This window comes from Oncorhynchus masou, chromosome 15 (assembly GCF_036934945.1).
Source record: "Oncorhynchus masou masou isolate Uvic2021 chromosome 15, UVic_Omas_1.1, whole genome shotgun sequence".
Taxonomy (NCBI): Eukaryota; Metazoa; Chordata; class Actinopteri; order Salmoniformes; family Salmonidae; genus Oncorhynchus; species Oncorhynchus masou.
Genome location: NC_088226.1, coordinates 35,357,349 through 35,372,445, shown reverse-complemented (window position 1 = coordinate 35,372,445; position 15,097 = coordinate 35,357,349). Strand labels below are relative to the sequence as shown.

At 46.4% G+C, this 15,097-nt stretch overlaps 2 protein-coding genes across 2 annotated transcripts in view; both read left to right on the top strand.

Annotated features, from left to right (window-relative positions):
• Positions 1–15,097, top strand: part of LOC135556179 (tyrosine-protein kinase JAK1-like) — a 54,240-nt gene that overhangs the window by 28,061 nt on the left and 11,082 nt on the right. The window contains exons 11-15 of the mRNA XM_064989164.1: positions 1,758–1,867; positions 6,491–6,643; positions 6,879–6,966; positions 8,223–8,350; positions 8,833–8,968. Coding sequence (XP_064845236.1) covers positions 1,758–1,867; positions 6,491–6,643; positions 6,879–6,966; positions 8,223–8,350; positions 8,833–8,968 — 615 coding nt within the window. The remainder of the gene's footprint in view (positions 1–1,757; positions 1,868–6,490; positions 6,644–6,878; positions 6,967–8,222; positions 8,351–8,832; positions 8,969–15,097) is intronic.
• Positions 9,296–10,931, top strand: LOC135555190 (uncharacterized). The gene is made up of 2 exons (XM_064987531.1): positions 9,296–9,386; positions 9,972–10,931. The coding sequence occupies exons 1-2, from the start codon at positions 9,296–9,298 to the stop codon at positions 10,916–10,918; spliced, it is 1,038 nt and encodes a 345-aa protein (XP_064843603.1). The 3' UTR covers positions 10,919–10,931.

Here is a 15,097-nt window from a genome sequence, read left to right as displayed (position 1 = left end):
CAGACAGGCGTGGGAGGTGTGTGTGGAGGTTGTTGTGATGAAATATTTTGCCTGCTATGATGGGCCTGTCACAAGGGTGGAGCGTCATTTGTGTTTTGATTTTGTTGTGTTTGTGTGTTGAAAACCACAGAGTTCTTTTTGTCACAACATCACTTCCTCCTCTCCACCCAGCCACACACTGATAATGATTCTAATATATCTACTACTCTACATTGATTTTAGGATTTGTAAATGGCATGTGTTTGAGGAATGGCGCACCAATTAACAGGCCGCGTCGTTCCAGTGCTCTGTGCCGGTAATCCTGTCGTTTACACAGGAATTATTAGACAAAGGAAAGGGCTTTTCTGCTATTAAGGTATATCTGTCAGCTATTTCGGCTTGTCATGTGGGTTTTGGGAGCACAACAGTAGGGCAACACCCGTTTTGCCCGTTTTATGAACGGTGCACGTCGATTGAGTCCAGGGTCCAAACAGCTTGCCCTGTCATGGGACTTGTTGTTTTGGATGCTCAGTTGTTTTGGATGCTCTATGCCAACAGCCTTTTGAGCCCTCGGATCAGGTGGAGGTTAAGATGCTTTCATTTATCGGCAGCACTGTTACTAGCGTTGGCCTCTGCCAAGCGTGCAAGCGACATTCACACGCCATCAGTGCACTCGTCAATGTGCACAGTTTGCTCCTGGTAACGATAGGGTATCATTGCGGCCAAACCCCGCCTTTATCCCTATGGTTACTAACCCATCTTAGACGTGTCTTCCCCTTGAGCTGACAGCTTTTCATCCCCCCACCCAGAACAAATGGTTGCATATGTTCGCGCTCTGTGCATCTACATGGACAGGACTATGTGGTTTAGAAACTGTGATCGGTTGTTCATTTCCTGCTCGAAACCTTACATGGGTAAAGCACTCCATAAACAACGACTCTCCCACTGGATAGTGGGGGCTATCGCTTTGGTAAAGGTATTGTCTCCTGCTGGCCTACTGGCTCATTCCACTTGAGAAATGGCTGCGCCCTGGGCTTTATTTAAGGGCATATTTATCCAAGATATTTGCTCAGCAGCGAGTTGGGCTTCATCTCATACGTTTGCAAAGTTTTATAGGCTCCATGTCACTGCACCAACACTGGCGCGTACTGTTTTAAGTGTAGGATCTTCTGAGGGCCAGGGCCCATTTTGTGTGATGAGTCACACAGGGCAGTCGGTCGTCAGGATAAGCTTGTCTGGCAATACAGGAGTTCGTATATACCATAAGTGAAATACCGAAATGAATACTTGAAAGAGAACTTTAGGTTCCTACTGTAACCCCGGTTTTCTGACAGTATGAGTGAGGGATTTCACCAGACCACCCTCCTTGCAGGAGAGAGGAAGAGGTGTTGCTTATATTGAATGACTCATCGATGCAACGTTGGACCTTTTTATAAGGTAGGAGGGACGCCCCCTCCCCGACGACACACGTCTCGAAATCCAGCCAATCATGGCTGGTGTAGTGTATTAAAGGCTTCTCACGAATACACTGGGGGCGTATCCCATAAGTATACTATCATACTACACTATATACAAAATCAAGTGGATTTGGCTATTTCAGCCACACCTGTTGCTGACAGGTGTATAAAATCGAGCACACAGCCATGCAATATTTTGTTGTTGCTTGGCCTAATGAACACAACCCTGATGTGTGTTCTGTGTTGCGTGTTAGTGTGTGTGTTGTGTGTGTGTGTGTGTGTGTTTTGCACTGGCTAATATGGAATATGTGTGTGTTTCAGAGGTGTCCAACCTGCTGGTAGTAACTAAGGAACGAGTGCTGGTCCCCCAGACACCCCTGCAGGAGAGCCAACTCAGCTTCCATAGGATCCTCAAGGAGGAGATCTTACAGGTACGGTACCACACACCGTACCAGGCACGTGCACAGATAGGGGTCTTCCTGTGCCCAAGCACCTGCCCGTTTACCCTCCTACTTGACAAGTGCCCTTTTGGGTGATGAGTGAGGTATTTCAACAGACGATCCTATATATATATATATATATATATATATACAGTGCCTTGCAAAAGTATTTGGCCCCCTTGAACTTTGCGACCTTTTGCCACATTTCAGGCTTCAAACATAAAGATATAAAACTGTATTTTTTTGTGAAGAATCAACAAGTGGGACACAATCATGAAGTGGAATAACATTTATTGGATATTTCAAACTTTTTTAACAAATCAAAAACTGGGCGTGCAAAGTTATTCAGCCCCTTTACTTTCAGTACAGCAAACTCTCTCCAGAAGTTCAGTGAGGATCTCTGAATGATCCAATGTTGACCTAAATGACTAATGATGATAAATACAATCCACCTGTGTGTAATCAAGTCTCCGTATAAATGCACCTGCACTGTGATAGTCTCAGAGGTCCATTAAAAGCGCAGAGAGCATCATGAAGAACAAGGAACACATCAGGCAGGTCCGAGATACTGTTGTGAAGAAGTTTAAAGACGGATTTGGATACAAAAAGATTTCCCAAGTTTTAAACATCCCAAGGAGCACTGTGCAAGCGATAATATTGAAATGGAAGGAGTATCAGACCACTGCAAATCTACCAAGACCTGGCCATCCATCTAAACTTTCAGCTCATACAAGGAGAAGACTGATCAGAGATGCAGCCAAGAGGCCCATGATCACTCTGGATGAACTGCAGAGATCTACAGCTGAGGTGGGAGACTCTGTCCATAGGACAACAATCAGTCGTATATTGCACAAATCTGGCCTTTATGGAAGAGTGGCAAGAAGAAAGCCATTTCTTAAAGATATCCATAAAAAGTGTTGTTTAAAGTTTGCCACAAGCCACCTGGGAGACACACCAAACATGTGGAAGAAGGTGCTCTGGTCAGATGAAACCAATATTGAACTTTTTGGCAACAATGCAAAACGTTATGTTTGGCGTAAAAGCAACACAGCTCATCACCCTGAACACACCATACCCACTGTCAAACATGGTGGTGGCAGCATCATGGTTTGGGCCTGCTTTTCTTCAGCAGGGACAGGGAAGATGGTTAAAATTGATGGGAAGATGGATGGAGCCAAATACAGGACCATTCTGGAAGAAAACCTGATGGAGTCTGCAAAAGACCTGAGACTGGGACGGAGATTTGTCTTCCAACAAGACAATGATCCAAAACATAAAGCAAAATCTACAATGGAATGGTTCAAAAATAAACATATCCAGGTGTTAGAATGGCCAAGTCAAAGTCCAGACCTGAATCCAATCGAGAATCTGTGGAAAGAACTGAAAACTGCTGTTCACAAATGCTCTCCATCCAACCTCACTGAGCTCGAGCTGTTTTGCAAGGAGGAATGGGAAAAAATCTCAGTTTCTCGATGTGCAAAACTGATAGAGACATACCCCAAGCAACTTACAGCTGTATTCACAGCAAAAGGTGGCGCTACAAAGTATTAACTTAAGGGGGCTGAATAATTTTGCACGCCCAATTTTTCAGTTTTTGATTTGTTAAAAAAGTTTGAAATATCCAATAAATGTCGTTCCACTTCATGATTGTGTCCCACTTGTTGATTCTTCACAAAAAAATACAGTTTTATATCTTTATGTTTGAAGCCTGAAATGTGGCAAAAGGTCGCAAAGTTCAAGGGGGCCGAATACTTTCGCAAGGCACTGTGTATATATATATATATATATATATATATAATTATTTTTATTTTATTTTTTTATTGTGCAGTAGCCCTAATACATTATCACAGCATATTGGCTATATGCCTGGCCTACCAATATTGTTATTCTCAGACCATATTTCATTTCATAATTCGAGCTTTGATAACAAAATAGATCTGTGGGCGTATCACTTGCGAGGCACAGCTGAGCATAAATGTAAATCATTTTACTGCACTGATGTTACCTGCATCTGATGGTCAGTCTCAGCGGAGGGAGGCAGAGAGCAGCAGAGGGTCTAGCTCTCACGGTCCCTGCTCTCTCCTTTCCTCCTGTGAGACTGACCAGAGAGGGGACATTGTCCTCCACCTGATACCAAAACTCAATTCACACTGCATCCCCCTCAGGCACAAATTCATGTTGTTCCTATGACGAGAGAAGTAAATATTCCTTAATATTAAAATAGACACGATGAACTGCTAATATTAAAATGCAGGCCTATCGATACACTTGGCTACTCATTCACTGCAGCTTCAGCACGAGTGGAAGTAGGGAGCGCGTTTTATGTTTTGTAAAAGTGCTGAAATAAAAACGTAGATATGAACTCGCTCATAAAAACAGCAGCTCTTTGCTGTATTCTTTCAAAGTTTCTCTCTTGGTCATAGTTTTAAAAGTTTGATAAAATCACAGGTAGGCTCGTCTCAAACATTTGCTGTGGGGTCGTGAAAGCTGTAGGCACGGTGATATGAGCTATCTGACTGGCCAGCGCAGTAGGTGCGCTTGATTTAGCCACTGTGGATACTCCTGGTAGGCGGTGTTTGTCCCTTCAGACAAATTTAAATGGTTCAAAATGGGAACGCTTGGCCTACACGGCGTGCAGGGCTTCTGAATCAAGTGCACCTACCGCCAACAGCGCAGGACAAATTAAACTATTCAATGAGAAGGCAAACCTTTACTGTTGGCTTTTCTACAATACAACAAAGATCCACATGCCACTAGCCAGCCAGCCACATATCATGAGTTAGAAGATTGTGAATCTTATTTTATAAAGTTATTATTTAAGGGCATTGAAGATAAATCACAACTGTAAAAAATAAATAAAAAATAAAATATTGAGCTAACAAGCAGATTTACATCAGTCATCAGCTGATAGGCTACCCCCCTTTCCAGATGTCTTTAGGAGGCACTGTAACCATCTTGCTTCCAATTTGTGATGAGTGAGTGTGACGCATTTGGTCTTCACTGAGGGCCGCACTTAAAATCTATTATATTTCCTTGCTGTCAAAATTTCCTCTATCCGTCGCTTTTGGAATTTTCTGTCTAGATTTTCGGGTTTGATGTTAGCAAGCTGGACAGAGTGAAAATACTATGAATATGTCTATCATGTCTACACAGTTTTCATTTGGTTTTAGTCATTTCAATGTTGATTAAGAGCCACATTGTTTTTAAATGAAAAAACAACTGCCGCGGGCCGCATGTTTGACACCCCCACTCTACACATCCAGTACATACCCTATCAGTCACATCCAGTACATACCCTATCAGTCACATCCAGTACATACCCTATCAGTCACATCCAGTACATACCCTATCAGTCACATCCAGTACATACCCTATCAGTCACATCCAGTACATACCCTATCAGTCACATCCAGTACATACCCTATCAGTCACATCCAGTACCTACCCTATCAGTCACATCCAGTACATACCCTATCAGTCACATCCAGTACATACCCTATCAGTCACATCCAGTACATACCCTATCAGTCACATCCAGTACATACCCTATCAGTCACATCCAGTACATACCCTATCAGTCACATCCAGTACATACCCTATCAGTCACATCCAGTACATACCCTATCAGTCACATCCAGTACATACCCTATCAGTCACATCCAGTACATACCCTATCAGTCACATCCAGTACATACCCTATCAGTCACATCCAGTACATACCCTATCAGTCACATCCAGTACATACCCTATCAGTCACATCCAGTACATACCCTATCAGTCACATCCAGTACATACCCTATCAGTCACATCCAGTACATACCCTATCAGTCACATCCAGTACATACCCTATCAGTCACATCCAGTACATACCCCCATACCAGTCACATCCAGTACATACCCCCATATCAGTCACATCCAGTACATACCCCCATATCAGTCACATCCAGTACATACCCCCATATCAGTCACATCCAGTACATACCCCCATATCAGTCACATCCAGTACGTACCCCTATCAGTCACATCCAGTACATACTCCCATCAGTCACATCCAGTACATACCCCTATCAGTCACATCCAGTACATACCCCTATCAGTCACATCCAGTACATACCCCTATCAGTCACATCCAGTACATACCCATATCAGTCACAACCAGTACATACCCCCATCAGTCACAACCAGTACATACCCCTATCAGTCACATCCAGTACATACCCCTATCAGTCACATCCAGTACATACCCATATTAGTCACAACCAGTACATACCCCCATCAGTCACAACCAGTACATACCCCTATCAGTCACATCCAGTACATACCCCTATCAGTCACATCCAGTACATACCCCTATCAGTCACAACCAGTACATACCCCTATAAGTCACATCCAGTACATACCCCTATCAGTCACATCCAGTACATACCCCTATCAGTCACATCTATCCATCGGCTGAAAGAGACTTTGTCAATCTTTTATTTTTCTAGCCACTTTAGTCATTCAGTGTTTTCTTACTGGTGTCAGTCACCAGTGTGTGTTTACGGTGTGTGTGTGTATCTTGTGAGTGTGTCTTGACTAACTCGCTCTCCCCTCTCCCTCTCTCCTGCCTCTCAGGGAGAGCATTTGGGGCTGGGTACCCGGACGAACATCTATGCTGGAGTACTGAAGGTGAAGAGTGCGGAGGATGAGGATGCTGGATACTCTTCCTCTCAGGACGTCAAAGTAGTGCTGAAGGTGCTGGGGTCCGGACACAGGGACATCTCTCTGGTAAGACACACACACTGTTTCCATCCTGTGATAACTTTAGGGACTCCCACTAGAAGAGTAACTTCTGAGAGTATGTGAGTGATGTTCTGTGGCAATATTCTGCCACATTAGCTGACTGACTCTCTCCTCTCTCTCTCACCCCCATCTCTCCCGCTCTCTCTTTGTCTCCCGCTCTCTCATTTTCTCTCTCTCACCTCCATCTCTCCCGCTCTCTTTTTCCTCCCTCTCTCCCTAGGCCTTCTTTGAGACAGCCAGTATGATGCGGCAGGTCTCCCATAAGCACATCGCCCTGCTCTATGGAGTCTGTGTACGCCACCTGGAGAGTGAGTACACACACACACACACACCCTACGCTGCCACGGTAACCTGCATGACACATCTAAACCTTAAACTCACTTCTTAATCCATCCTTCTGTTACTGTAAGAAGTGGTAATACAGGACCTACACGGTTAGTGGATGTGATAGGACTTGCCATTATTTACAAATACCGAATTCCCTATGAGCTGTTGACTCATTATTGAATAGTATGTTGACATACTATACAGTACTGTCTAAAACCTGTCCTGTCCAAACAGGTTAGTGGGAGATGTTTTGGTATTTATTTTAATTAAAAAAAAAAATATATATATATATATATATATATATATAATTTTATTTTACCGTTATTTTACCATGCAAGTTGACTGAGAACACATTCTCATTTACAGCAATGACCTGGGGAATAGTTACAGGGGAGAGGAGGGAATGAGCCAATTGTAAGCTTGGGAATTTAGCCAGGACACCGGGGTTAACACCACTACTCTACGATAAGTGCCATGGGATCTTTCGTGACCACAGAGAGTCAGGACACCCATTTAACGTCCCATCCGAAAGACGGCACCCTACACACTGTTTATATCCTATGAGTAGATTCATGCAGTAATGAACAGGAAACTGGCAAAATAAAGGAAGCCACCAACATAAAGTGTCTTAATAGGGCGTTGGGGCACCACGAGACGCCAGAACAGCTTCAATGCACCTTGGCATAGATTCTACAGGTGTCTAGAACTTAATTGGAGGGTTACGTCACCATTCTTCCACAAGAAATTCCATAATTTGGTGTTTTGTTGATGGTGGTGGAAAACGCTGTCTCAGGCCCAGCTCCAGAATCTCCCATAAGTGTTAGATTGGGTTGAGATCTGATGACTGAGACACACACACACACACACATACTTTAAACCTGTGCTCCTTTGCGACCCCTCTTTCAAAGTCACTGAGATCTCTTCTTCTAGCCATTGTAGCCACAATAATGGGCAAGTGGTCATTTGTATACATGACCCTAAGCATGATGGGATGTTAATTGCTCAATGAACTCAGGAACTACACCTGTGTGGAAGCACCTGCTTTCCATGTACTTTCAATATCCCTCATTTACTCGGGCGTTCCCTTGTCTTTTGTTACTTATAGGTGTCACTGTACTGTTTCCCAAAACACAAGACAAACCAGTCTTTCTGTTGTGGTGGCCAGCGGGCAGAATATTCCCAGAGTGTGTCTGTGTGTGTGTGTGCGGTGCATTGACTGTCCCTCTCTCTCCCCCAGATATCATGGTGGAGGAGTTTGTCCAGTTCGGTCCTTTGGATCTGCTCATGCGAAGACAACACAGTCCTCTCGGTACCCCATGGAAGTTCCAGGTGGCCAAACAACTGGCCAGTGCTCTCAGCTACCTGGTAAGACACACACCAAAGACTTCAGTCACCCAAAGCCGTAGACCTTATCTTGCACTGACTCTATGTACACTCACAAGACTATACCCATTCACTTACACACACACACACACACACACACACACACACACACACACACACACACACACACACACACACACATCATATGGTGCTGCTACTATGTTCTTTATTGTACTCTTATTATTATCTATCCTGATGCCTAGTCGCTTTCTCCATACCTAGATGTACATGTATACCTCAAATACCTTGTACTCCTCCACATTGATCTGGTACTGGTTCTCCCTGTATGTACCCCGTCTATTTTATTCCTCTTGGGATATAAAACAAACAAACACTGCATCGTTGGTAAAGTCTCATAAGGAAGCATTTCACGGTAAACTCTACTGCACCTGTTGTATTCAGCGCATGTGACAAATACAATTAGATTTGATGTGACTCTCTCTCGTGTGTGTGTGTGTGTGTAGGAGGATAAGAAGCTGGTGCATGGCTTTGTGTGTACCAAGAACATCCTGCTGGCCAGAGACGGAGTGGACAGTGAGGGAGGACCCTTCATCAAGCTCAGCGACCCCGGCATACCCATCACTGTGTTGACCAGAGAGGGTACGACTTCACTGAATCATTTCTGTGTGGCAAGTTATGCACAATGTGTGCCAGACAACCACCATATTCAATGACCGTTTTTGTTGTCATCCAGAGCAACTCATCTTGTTTTGCAGAGGTGTAGGGATCCACGTTGAGCTCTGACAGGACAAGGGCCCAGTTTGAGATCATATATATATATATATGAGGCCTCCGTTGTAACAGTATATTGAGTTCCGAAGGGTTTGTGACCCAGGAGAATGTCTTCACAGTCATATAATATATGCCGTTTCAGCACACGCTTTTATCCAAAGCGACTTCACAGTCATATGCGCGTGGATTTTACGTATGGGTGGTCCGCGGGATCGAACCCACTACCCTGGCGTTGCAAACGCCGTGCCCGACCAGCTGAGCTACAAAAGACCACCAGTGTTAGTAAGTGAGGTTTTGTCAGGGAATTGTTGTTTTCAGGAAGGATACTGTATGAGGACACTTCTCACATTCCATATTTCCCTCCGACGGCATCATGTTTCTGTTCGGCAACCATTCACGGTGTCAACCAAGACGGTTAAACAGACCAGAGGTGTTAATGACTGGACTGGATGTCTCCGTGTGAAAGTCCACTGGGACATTTGAATCTGACAAATGAGAAGACGCTTTCTTCCCAATCTCTATTTCCCCTCTCTTTCTGTCCTTCTCCCCAACCACTCTCCTTTTCCCGCTCTCTCCCCTTATTCTCTGTACTTCTCTTTTGCTCCTCCTGGACTCCCCCCCCCCCCCTTTTGTTTATGTACTGTGTTACTGGCATGGCAGGGCTGTGGATTCCTGTCAGTTGGGAGTGAATAGACTCCAGGCCAGAGAGAGGCTGGGTGGCCCGGGTCACATGACGGGGAAGGCAGAGCCCACTACACAGAGAGAGAGAGAGAAGGGAGAGAGAGAGAGAGAGATAAGGGAGAGAGAGGGAGAAGGTAGAGAGAGAGAGAGAGAGAGAGAGAGAGAGGAGAGAGAGAGAGATAGAGAAGGGAGAGAGAGAGAGAGAAGGGAGAGAGAGAGAGAAGGGAGAGAGAGAGAGAGAGGAGGGAGAGAGAGACAGAGAGAGAAGGGAGAGAGAGACAGAGAGAAGGGAGAGAGAGAAGGGAGAGACAGAAGGGAGAGAGAGAAAGGAGAGAGACAGAGAGAAGGGAGAGACAGAGAGAAGGGAGAGACAGAGAGAAGGGAGAGACAGAGAGAAGGGAGAGAGAGAAAGGAGAGAGACAGAGAGAAGGGAGAGAGAGAAAGGAGAGAGAGACAGAGAGAAGGGAGAGAGAGAAAGGAGAGAGAGACAGAGAGAAGGGAGAGAGAGAAAGGAGAGAGAGACAGAGAGAAGGGAGAGAGAGAAAGGAGAGAGAGACAGAGAGAAGGGAGAGAGAGAAAGGAGAGAGAGACAGAGAGGGGGAGAGAGAAAGGAGAGAGACAGAGAGAAGGGAGAGAGAGACAGAGAGAGAGAGAGAGAAGGGAGAGAGACAGAGAGAAGGGAGAGAGAGAAGGGAGAGAGACAGAGAGAAGGGAGAGAGAGAAGGGAGAGAGAGACAGAGAGAAGGGAGAGAGAGAAGGGAGAGAGAGACAGAGAGAAGGGAGAGAGAGAAGGGAGAGAGAGACAGAGAGAAGGGAGAGAGAGAAGGGAGAGAGAGACAGAGAGAAGGGAGAGAGACAGAGAGAAGGGAGAGAGAGACAGAGAGAAGGGAGAGAGAGAAAGGAGAGAGAGAGAGAGAAGGGAGAGAGACAGAGAGAAGGGAGGAGAGACAGAGAGAGAGAGAAGGGAGAGAGAGACAGAGAGAGAGAGAAGGGAGAGAGAGAGAGAGAAGGGCGAGAGAGACAGAGAGAAGGGAGGGAGAGAGACAGAGAGAGAGAGAAGGGAGAGAGACAGAGAGAAGGGAGAGAGAGACAGAGAGAAGGAAGAGAGAGAGAGAGAGAATGGAGAGAGAGACATAGAGAAGGGAGAGAGAGAAGGGAGAGAGAGACAGAGAGAGAGAAGGGAGAGAGAGACAGAGAGAAGGGAGAGGGAGAGAGAGAAGGGAGAGCGAGACAGAGAAGGGAGAGAGAGAGAGAGACAGAGAGAAGGGAGGGAGAGAGACAGAGAGAGAGACAGAGAGAAGGGAGGGAGAGAAAGGAGAGAGAGACAGAGAGAAGGGAGGGAGAGAAAGGAGAGAGAGACAGAGAGAAGGGAGGGAGAGAAAGGAGAGAGAGACAGAGAGAAGGGAGAGAGAGAAAGGAGAGAGAGACAGAGAGAAGGGAGAGAGAGAAGGGAGAGAGAGACAGAGAGAAGGGAGAGACAGAGAGAGAGAGAAGGGAGAGAGAGACAGAGAGAAGGGAGAGAGAGACAGAGAGAAGGGAGAGAGAGACAGAGAGAAGGGAGAGAGAGAAGGGAGAGAGGGAGAGAGAGAAGGGAGAGAGAGACAGAGAGAGAGAAGGTAGAGAGACAGAGAGAAGGGAGAGAGAGAAGGGAGAGAGAGACAGAGAAGAGAGAGAGACAGAAGGGAGAGAGAGAAAGGAGAGAGAGACAGAGAGAAGGGAGGGAGAGAAAGGAGAGAGAGACAGAGAGAAGGGAGAGAGAGAAGGGAGAGAGAGACAGAGAGAAGGGAGAGAGAGAAGGGAGAGAGAGACAGAGAGAAGGGAGAGAGAGAAGGGAGAGAGAGACAGAGAGAAGGGAGAGAGAGACAGAGAGAAGGGAGATAGAGAAAGGAGAGAGAGACAGGGAGAAGGGAGAGAGAGACAGAGAGAGAGAGAGACAGAAGGGAGAGAGAGAAAGGAGAGAGACAGAGAGAATGGAGAGAGAGAAGGGAGAGAGAGACAGAGAAGAGAGAGAGACAGAAGGGAGAGAGAGAAAGGAGAGAGAGACAGAGAGAAGGGAGAGAGAGAAAGGAGAGAGAGACAGAGAGAAGGGAGAGAGAGAAAGGAGAGAGAGACAGAGAGAAGGGAGAGAGAGACAGAGAGAGAGAGACAGAGAGAAGGGAGAGAGAGACAGAGAGAGAGACAGGGAGAGAGAGAGAGAGAAGGGAGAGAGAGAAGGGAGAGAGAGACAGAGAGAAGGGAGAGAGAGAAGGGAGAGAAGGGAGAGAGAGACAGAGAGAAGGGAGAGAGAAGGGAGAGAGAGACAGAGAAGAGAGAGAGACAGAAGGGAGAGAGAGACAGAAGGGAGAGAGAGAAAGGAGAGAAGGGAGAGAGAGACAGAGAGAGAGAGAAGGGAGAGAGACAGAGAGAAGGGAGAGAGAGAAGGGAGAGAGAGACAGAGGAGAGAGACAGAAGGGAGAGAGAGACAGAGGAGAGAGACAGAAGGGAGAGCGAGATAGGAGAGAGAGACAGAGAGAAGGGAGAGAGAGAAAGGAGAGAGAGACAGAGAGAAGGGAGAGAGAGAAGGGAGAGAGAGACAGAGAGAAGGGAGAGAGAGAAAGAAGGGAGAGAGAGAAGGGAGAGAGACAGAGAGAAGGGAGAGAGACAGAGAGAGAGAAGGGAGAGAGACAGAGAGAAGGGAGAGAGAGACAGAGAGAAGGGAGAGAGACAGAGAGAAGGGAGAGAGACAGAGAGAAGGGAGAGAGACAGAGAGAGAGAAGGGAGAGAGACAGAGAGAAGGGAGAGAGAGACAGAGAGAAGGGAGAGAGAGAAGGGAGAGAGACAGAGAGAAAGGAGAGAGAGACAGAGAGAAGGAAGAGAGAGACAGAGAGAGAGAAATGCTAATGCTAACCAAATCATGAGAAAACAAAAAGATAATTACTTGACACATTGGAAAGAATTAACAAAAAAACAGAGCAAACTAGAATGCTATTTGGCCCTACACAGAGAGTACACAGCGGCAGAATACCTGACCACTGTGACTGACCCAAAATTAAGGAAAGCTTTGACTATGTACAGACTCAGCGAGCATAGCCTTGCTATTGAGAAAGGCCGCCGTAGGCAGACATGGCTCTCAAGAGAAGACAGGCTATGTGCTCACTGCCCACAAAATGAGGTGGAAACTGAGCTGCACTTCCTAACCTCCTGCCCAATGTATGACCATATTAGAGAGACATATTTCCCTCAGATTACACAGATCCACAAAGAATTCGAAAACAAATCCAATTTTGAAAAACTCCCATATCTACTGGGTGAAATTCCACAGTGTGCCATCAGAGCGGCAAGATTTGTGACCTGTTGCCACGAGAAAAGGGCAACCAGTGAGGAACAAACACCATTGTAAATACAACCCATATCTATGCTTATTTATTTTATCTTGTGTCCTTTCAAATTTGTACCTTGTAAAAACACTGTATATATATATATATATATATATAATATGACATTTTCAATGTCTTTATTGTTTTGAAACTTCTGTATGTGTGATGTCTACTGTTAATTTTTATTGTTTACCTTACTTGCTTTGGCAATGTTAACACATGTTTCCCATGCCAATAAAGCCCCTTGAATTGAATTGAATTGAGAGAATGGAGAGAGAGACAGAGAGAAGGGAGAGAGAAGGGAGAGAGAGACAGAGAGAGAGAGAAGGGAGAGAGAGAGAGAAGGGAGAGAGAGACAGAGAGAGAGAGAAGGGAGAGAGAGACAGAGAGAAGGGAGAGAGAGACAGAGAGAAGGGAGAGAGAGAGACAGAGAAGGGAGAGAGAGACAGAGAGAAGGGAGAGAGACAGAGAGAAGGGAGAGAGAGACGGGAGAGAGAGAAGGGAGAGAGAGACAGAGAGAAGGGGGAGAGAGAAGGGAGAGAGAGAGAGAATGGAGAGAGAGACAGAGAGAAGGGAGAGAGAGACAGAGAGAAGGGAGAGAGAAGGGAGAGAGAGACAGAGAAGGGAGACAGAGAAAGGAGAGAGAGACAGAGAGAAGGGAGAGAGACAGAGAGAAGGGAGAGAGAGACGGGAGAGAGAGAAGGGAGAGAGAGACAGAGAGAAGGGAGAGAGAGACGGGAGAGAGAGAGAGAGAATGGAGAGAGAGACAGAGAGAAGGGAGAGAGAGACAGAGAGAAGGGAGAGAGAGAGACAGAGAAGGGAGAGAGAGACAGAGAGAAGGGAGAGAGAGACGGGAGAGAGAGAAGGGAGAGAGAGACAGAGAGAAGGGAGAGAGAGAAGGGAGAGAGAGACAGAGAAGGGAGACAGAGAAAGGAGAGAGAGACAGAGAAGGGAGAGAGAGACAGAGAGAAGGGAGAGAGGAGAGAGAGAGAAGGGAGCGAGAGAAAGGAGAGAGAGACCGAGAGAAGGGAGAGAGAGACAGAGAGAAGGGAGAGCGAGACAGAGAAGGGAGAGGGAGAGAGAGAGAGAGAATGGAGAGAGAGACAGAGAGAAGGGAGAGAGAGACAGAGAGAAGGGAGAGAGAGACGGGAGAGAGAGAAGGGAGAGAGAGACAGAGAGAAGGGAGAGAGAGACAGAGAAGGGAGACAGAGAAAGGAGAGAGAGAGACAGAGAAGGGAGAGAGAGACAGAGAGAAGGGAGAGAGGAGAGAGAGAGAAGGGAGCGAGAGAAAGGAGAGAGAGACCGAGAGAGACAGAGAGAAGGGAGAGAGAAGGGAGAGAGAGACAGAGAAGGGAGACAGAGAAAGGAGAGAGAGACAGAGAAGGGAGAGAGAGACAGAGAGAAGGGAGAGAGGAGAGAGAGAGAAGGGAGCGAGAGAAAGGAGAGAGAGACAGAGAAGGGAGAGGGAGAGAGAGAGAGAGAATGGAGAGAGAGACAGAGAGAAGGGAGAGAGAGACAGAGAGAAGGGAGAGAGAAGGGAGAGAGAGACAGAGAAGGGAGACAGAGAAAGGAGAGAGAGACAGAGAAGGGAGAGAGAGACAGAGAGAAGGGAGAGAGGAGAGAGAGAGAAGGGAGCGAGAGAAAGGAGAGAGAGACAGAGAAGGGAGAGGGAGAGAGAGAGAAGGGAGAGCGAGACAGAGAAGGGAGAGAGAGACAGAGAGAAGGGAGAGAGAAGGGAGAGAGAGACAGAGAAGGGAGACAGAGAAAGGAGAGAGAGACAGAGAGAAGGGAGGGAAAGAGACAGAGAGAGAGACAGAGAGAAGGGAGGGAGAGAAAGGAGAGAGAGACAGAAAGAAGGGAGGGAGAGAGACAGAGAGACAGAGAGAGAGAGAAGGGAGAGAGACAGAGAGAAGGGAGAGAGATAGAGAGACAGAGAGAAGGGAGAGAGACAGAGAGAAGG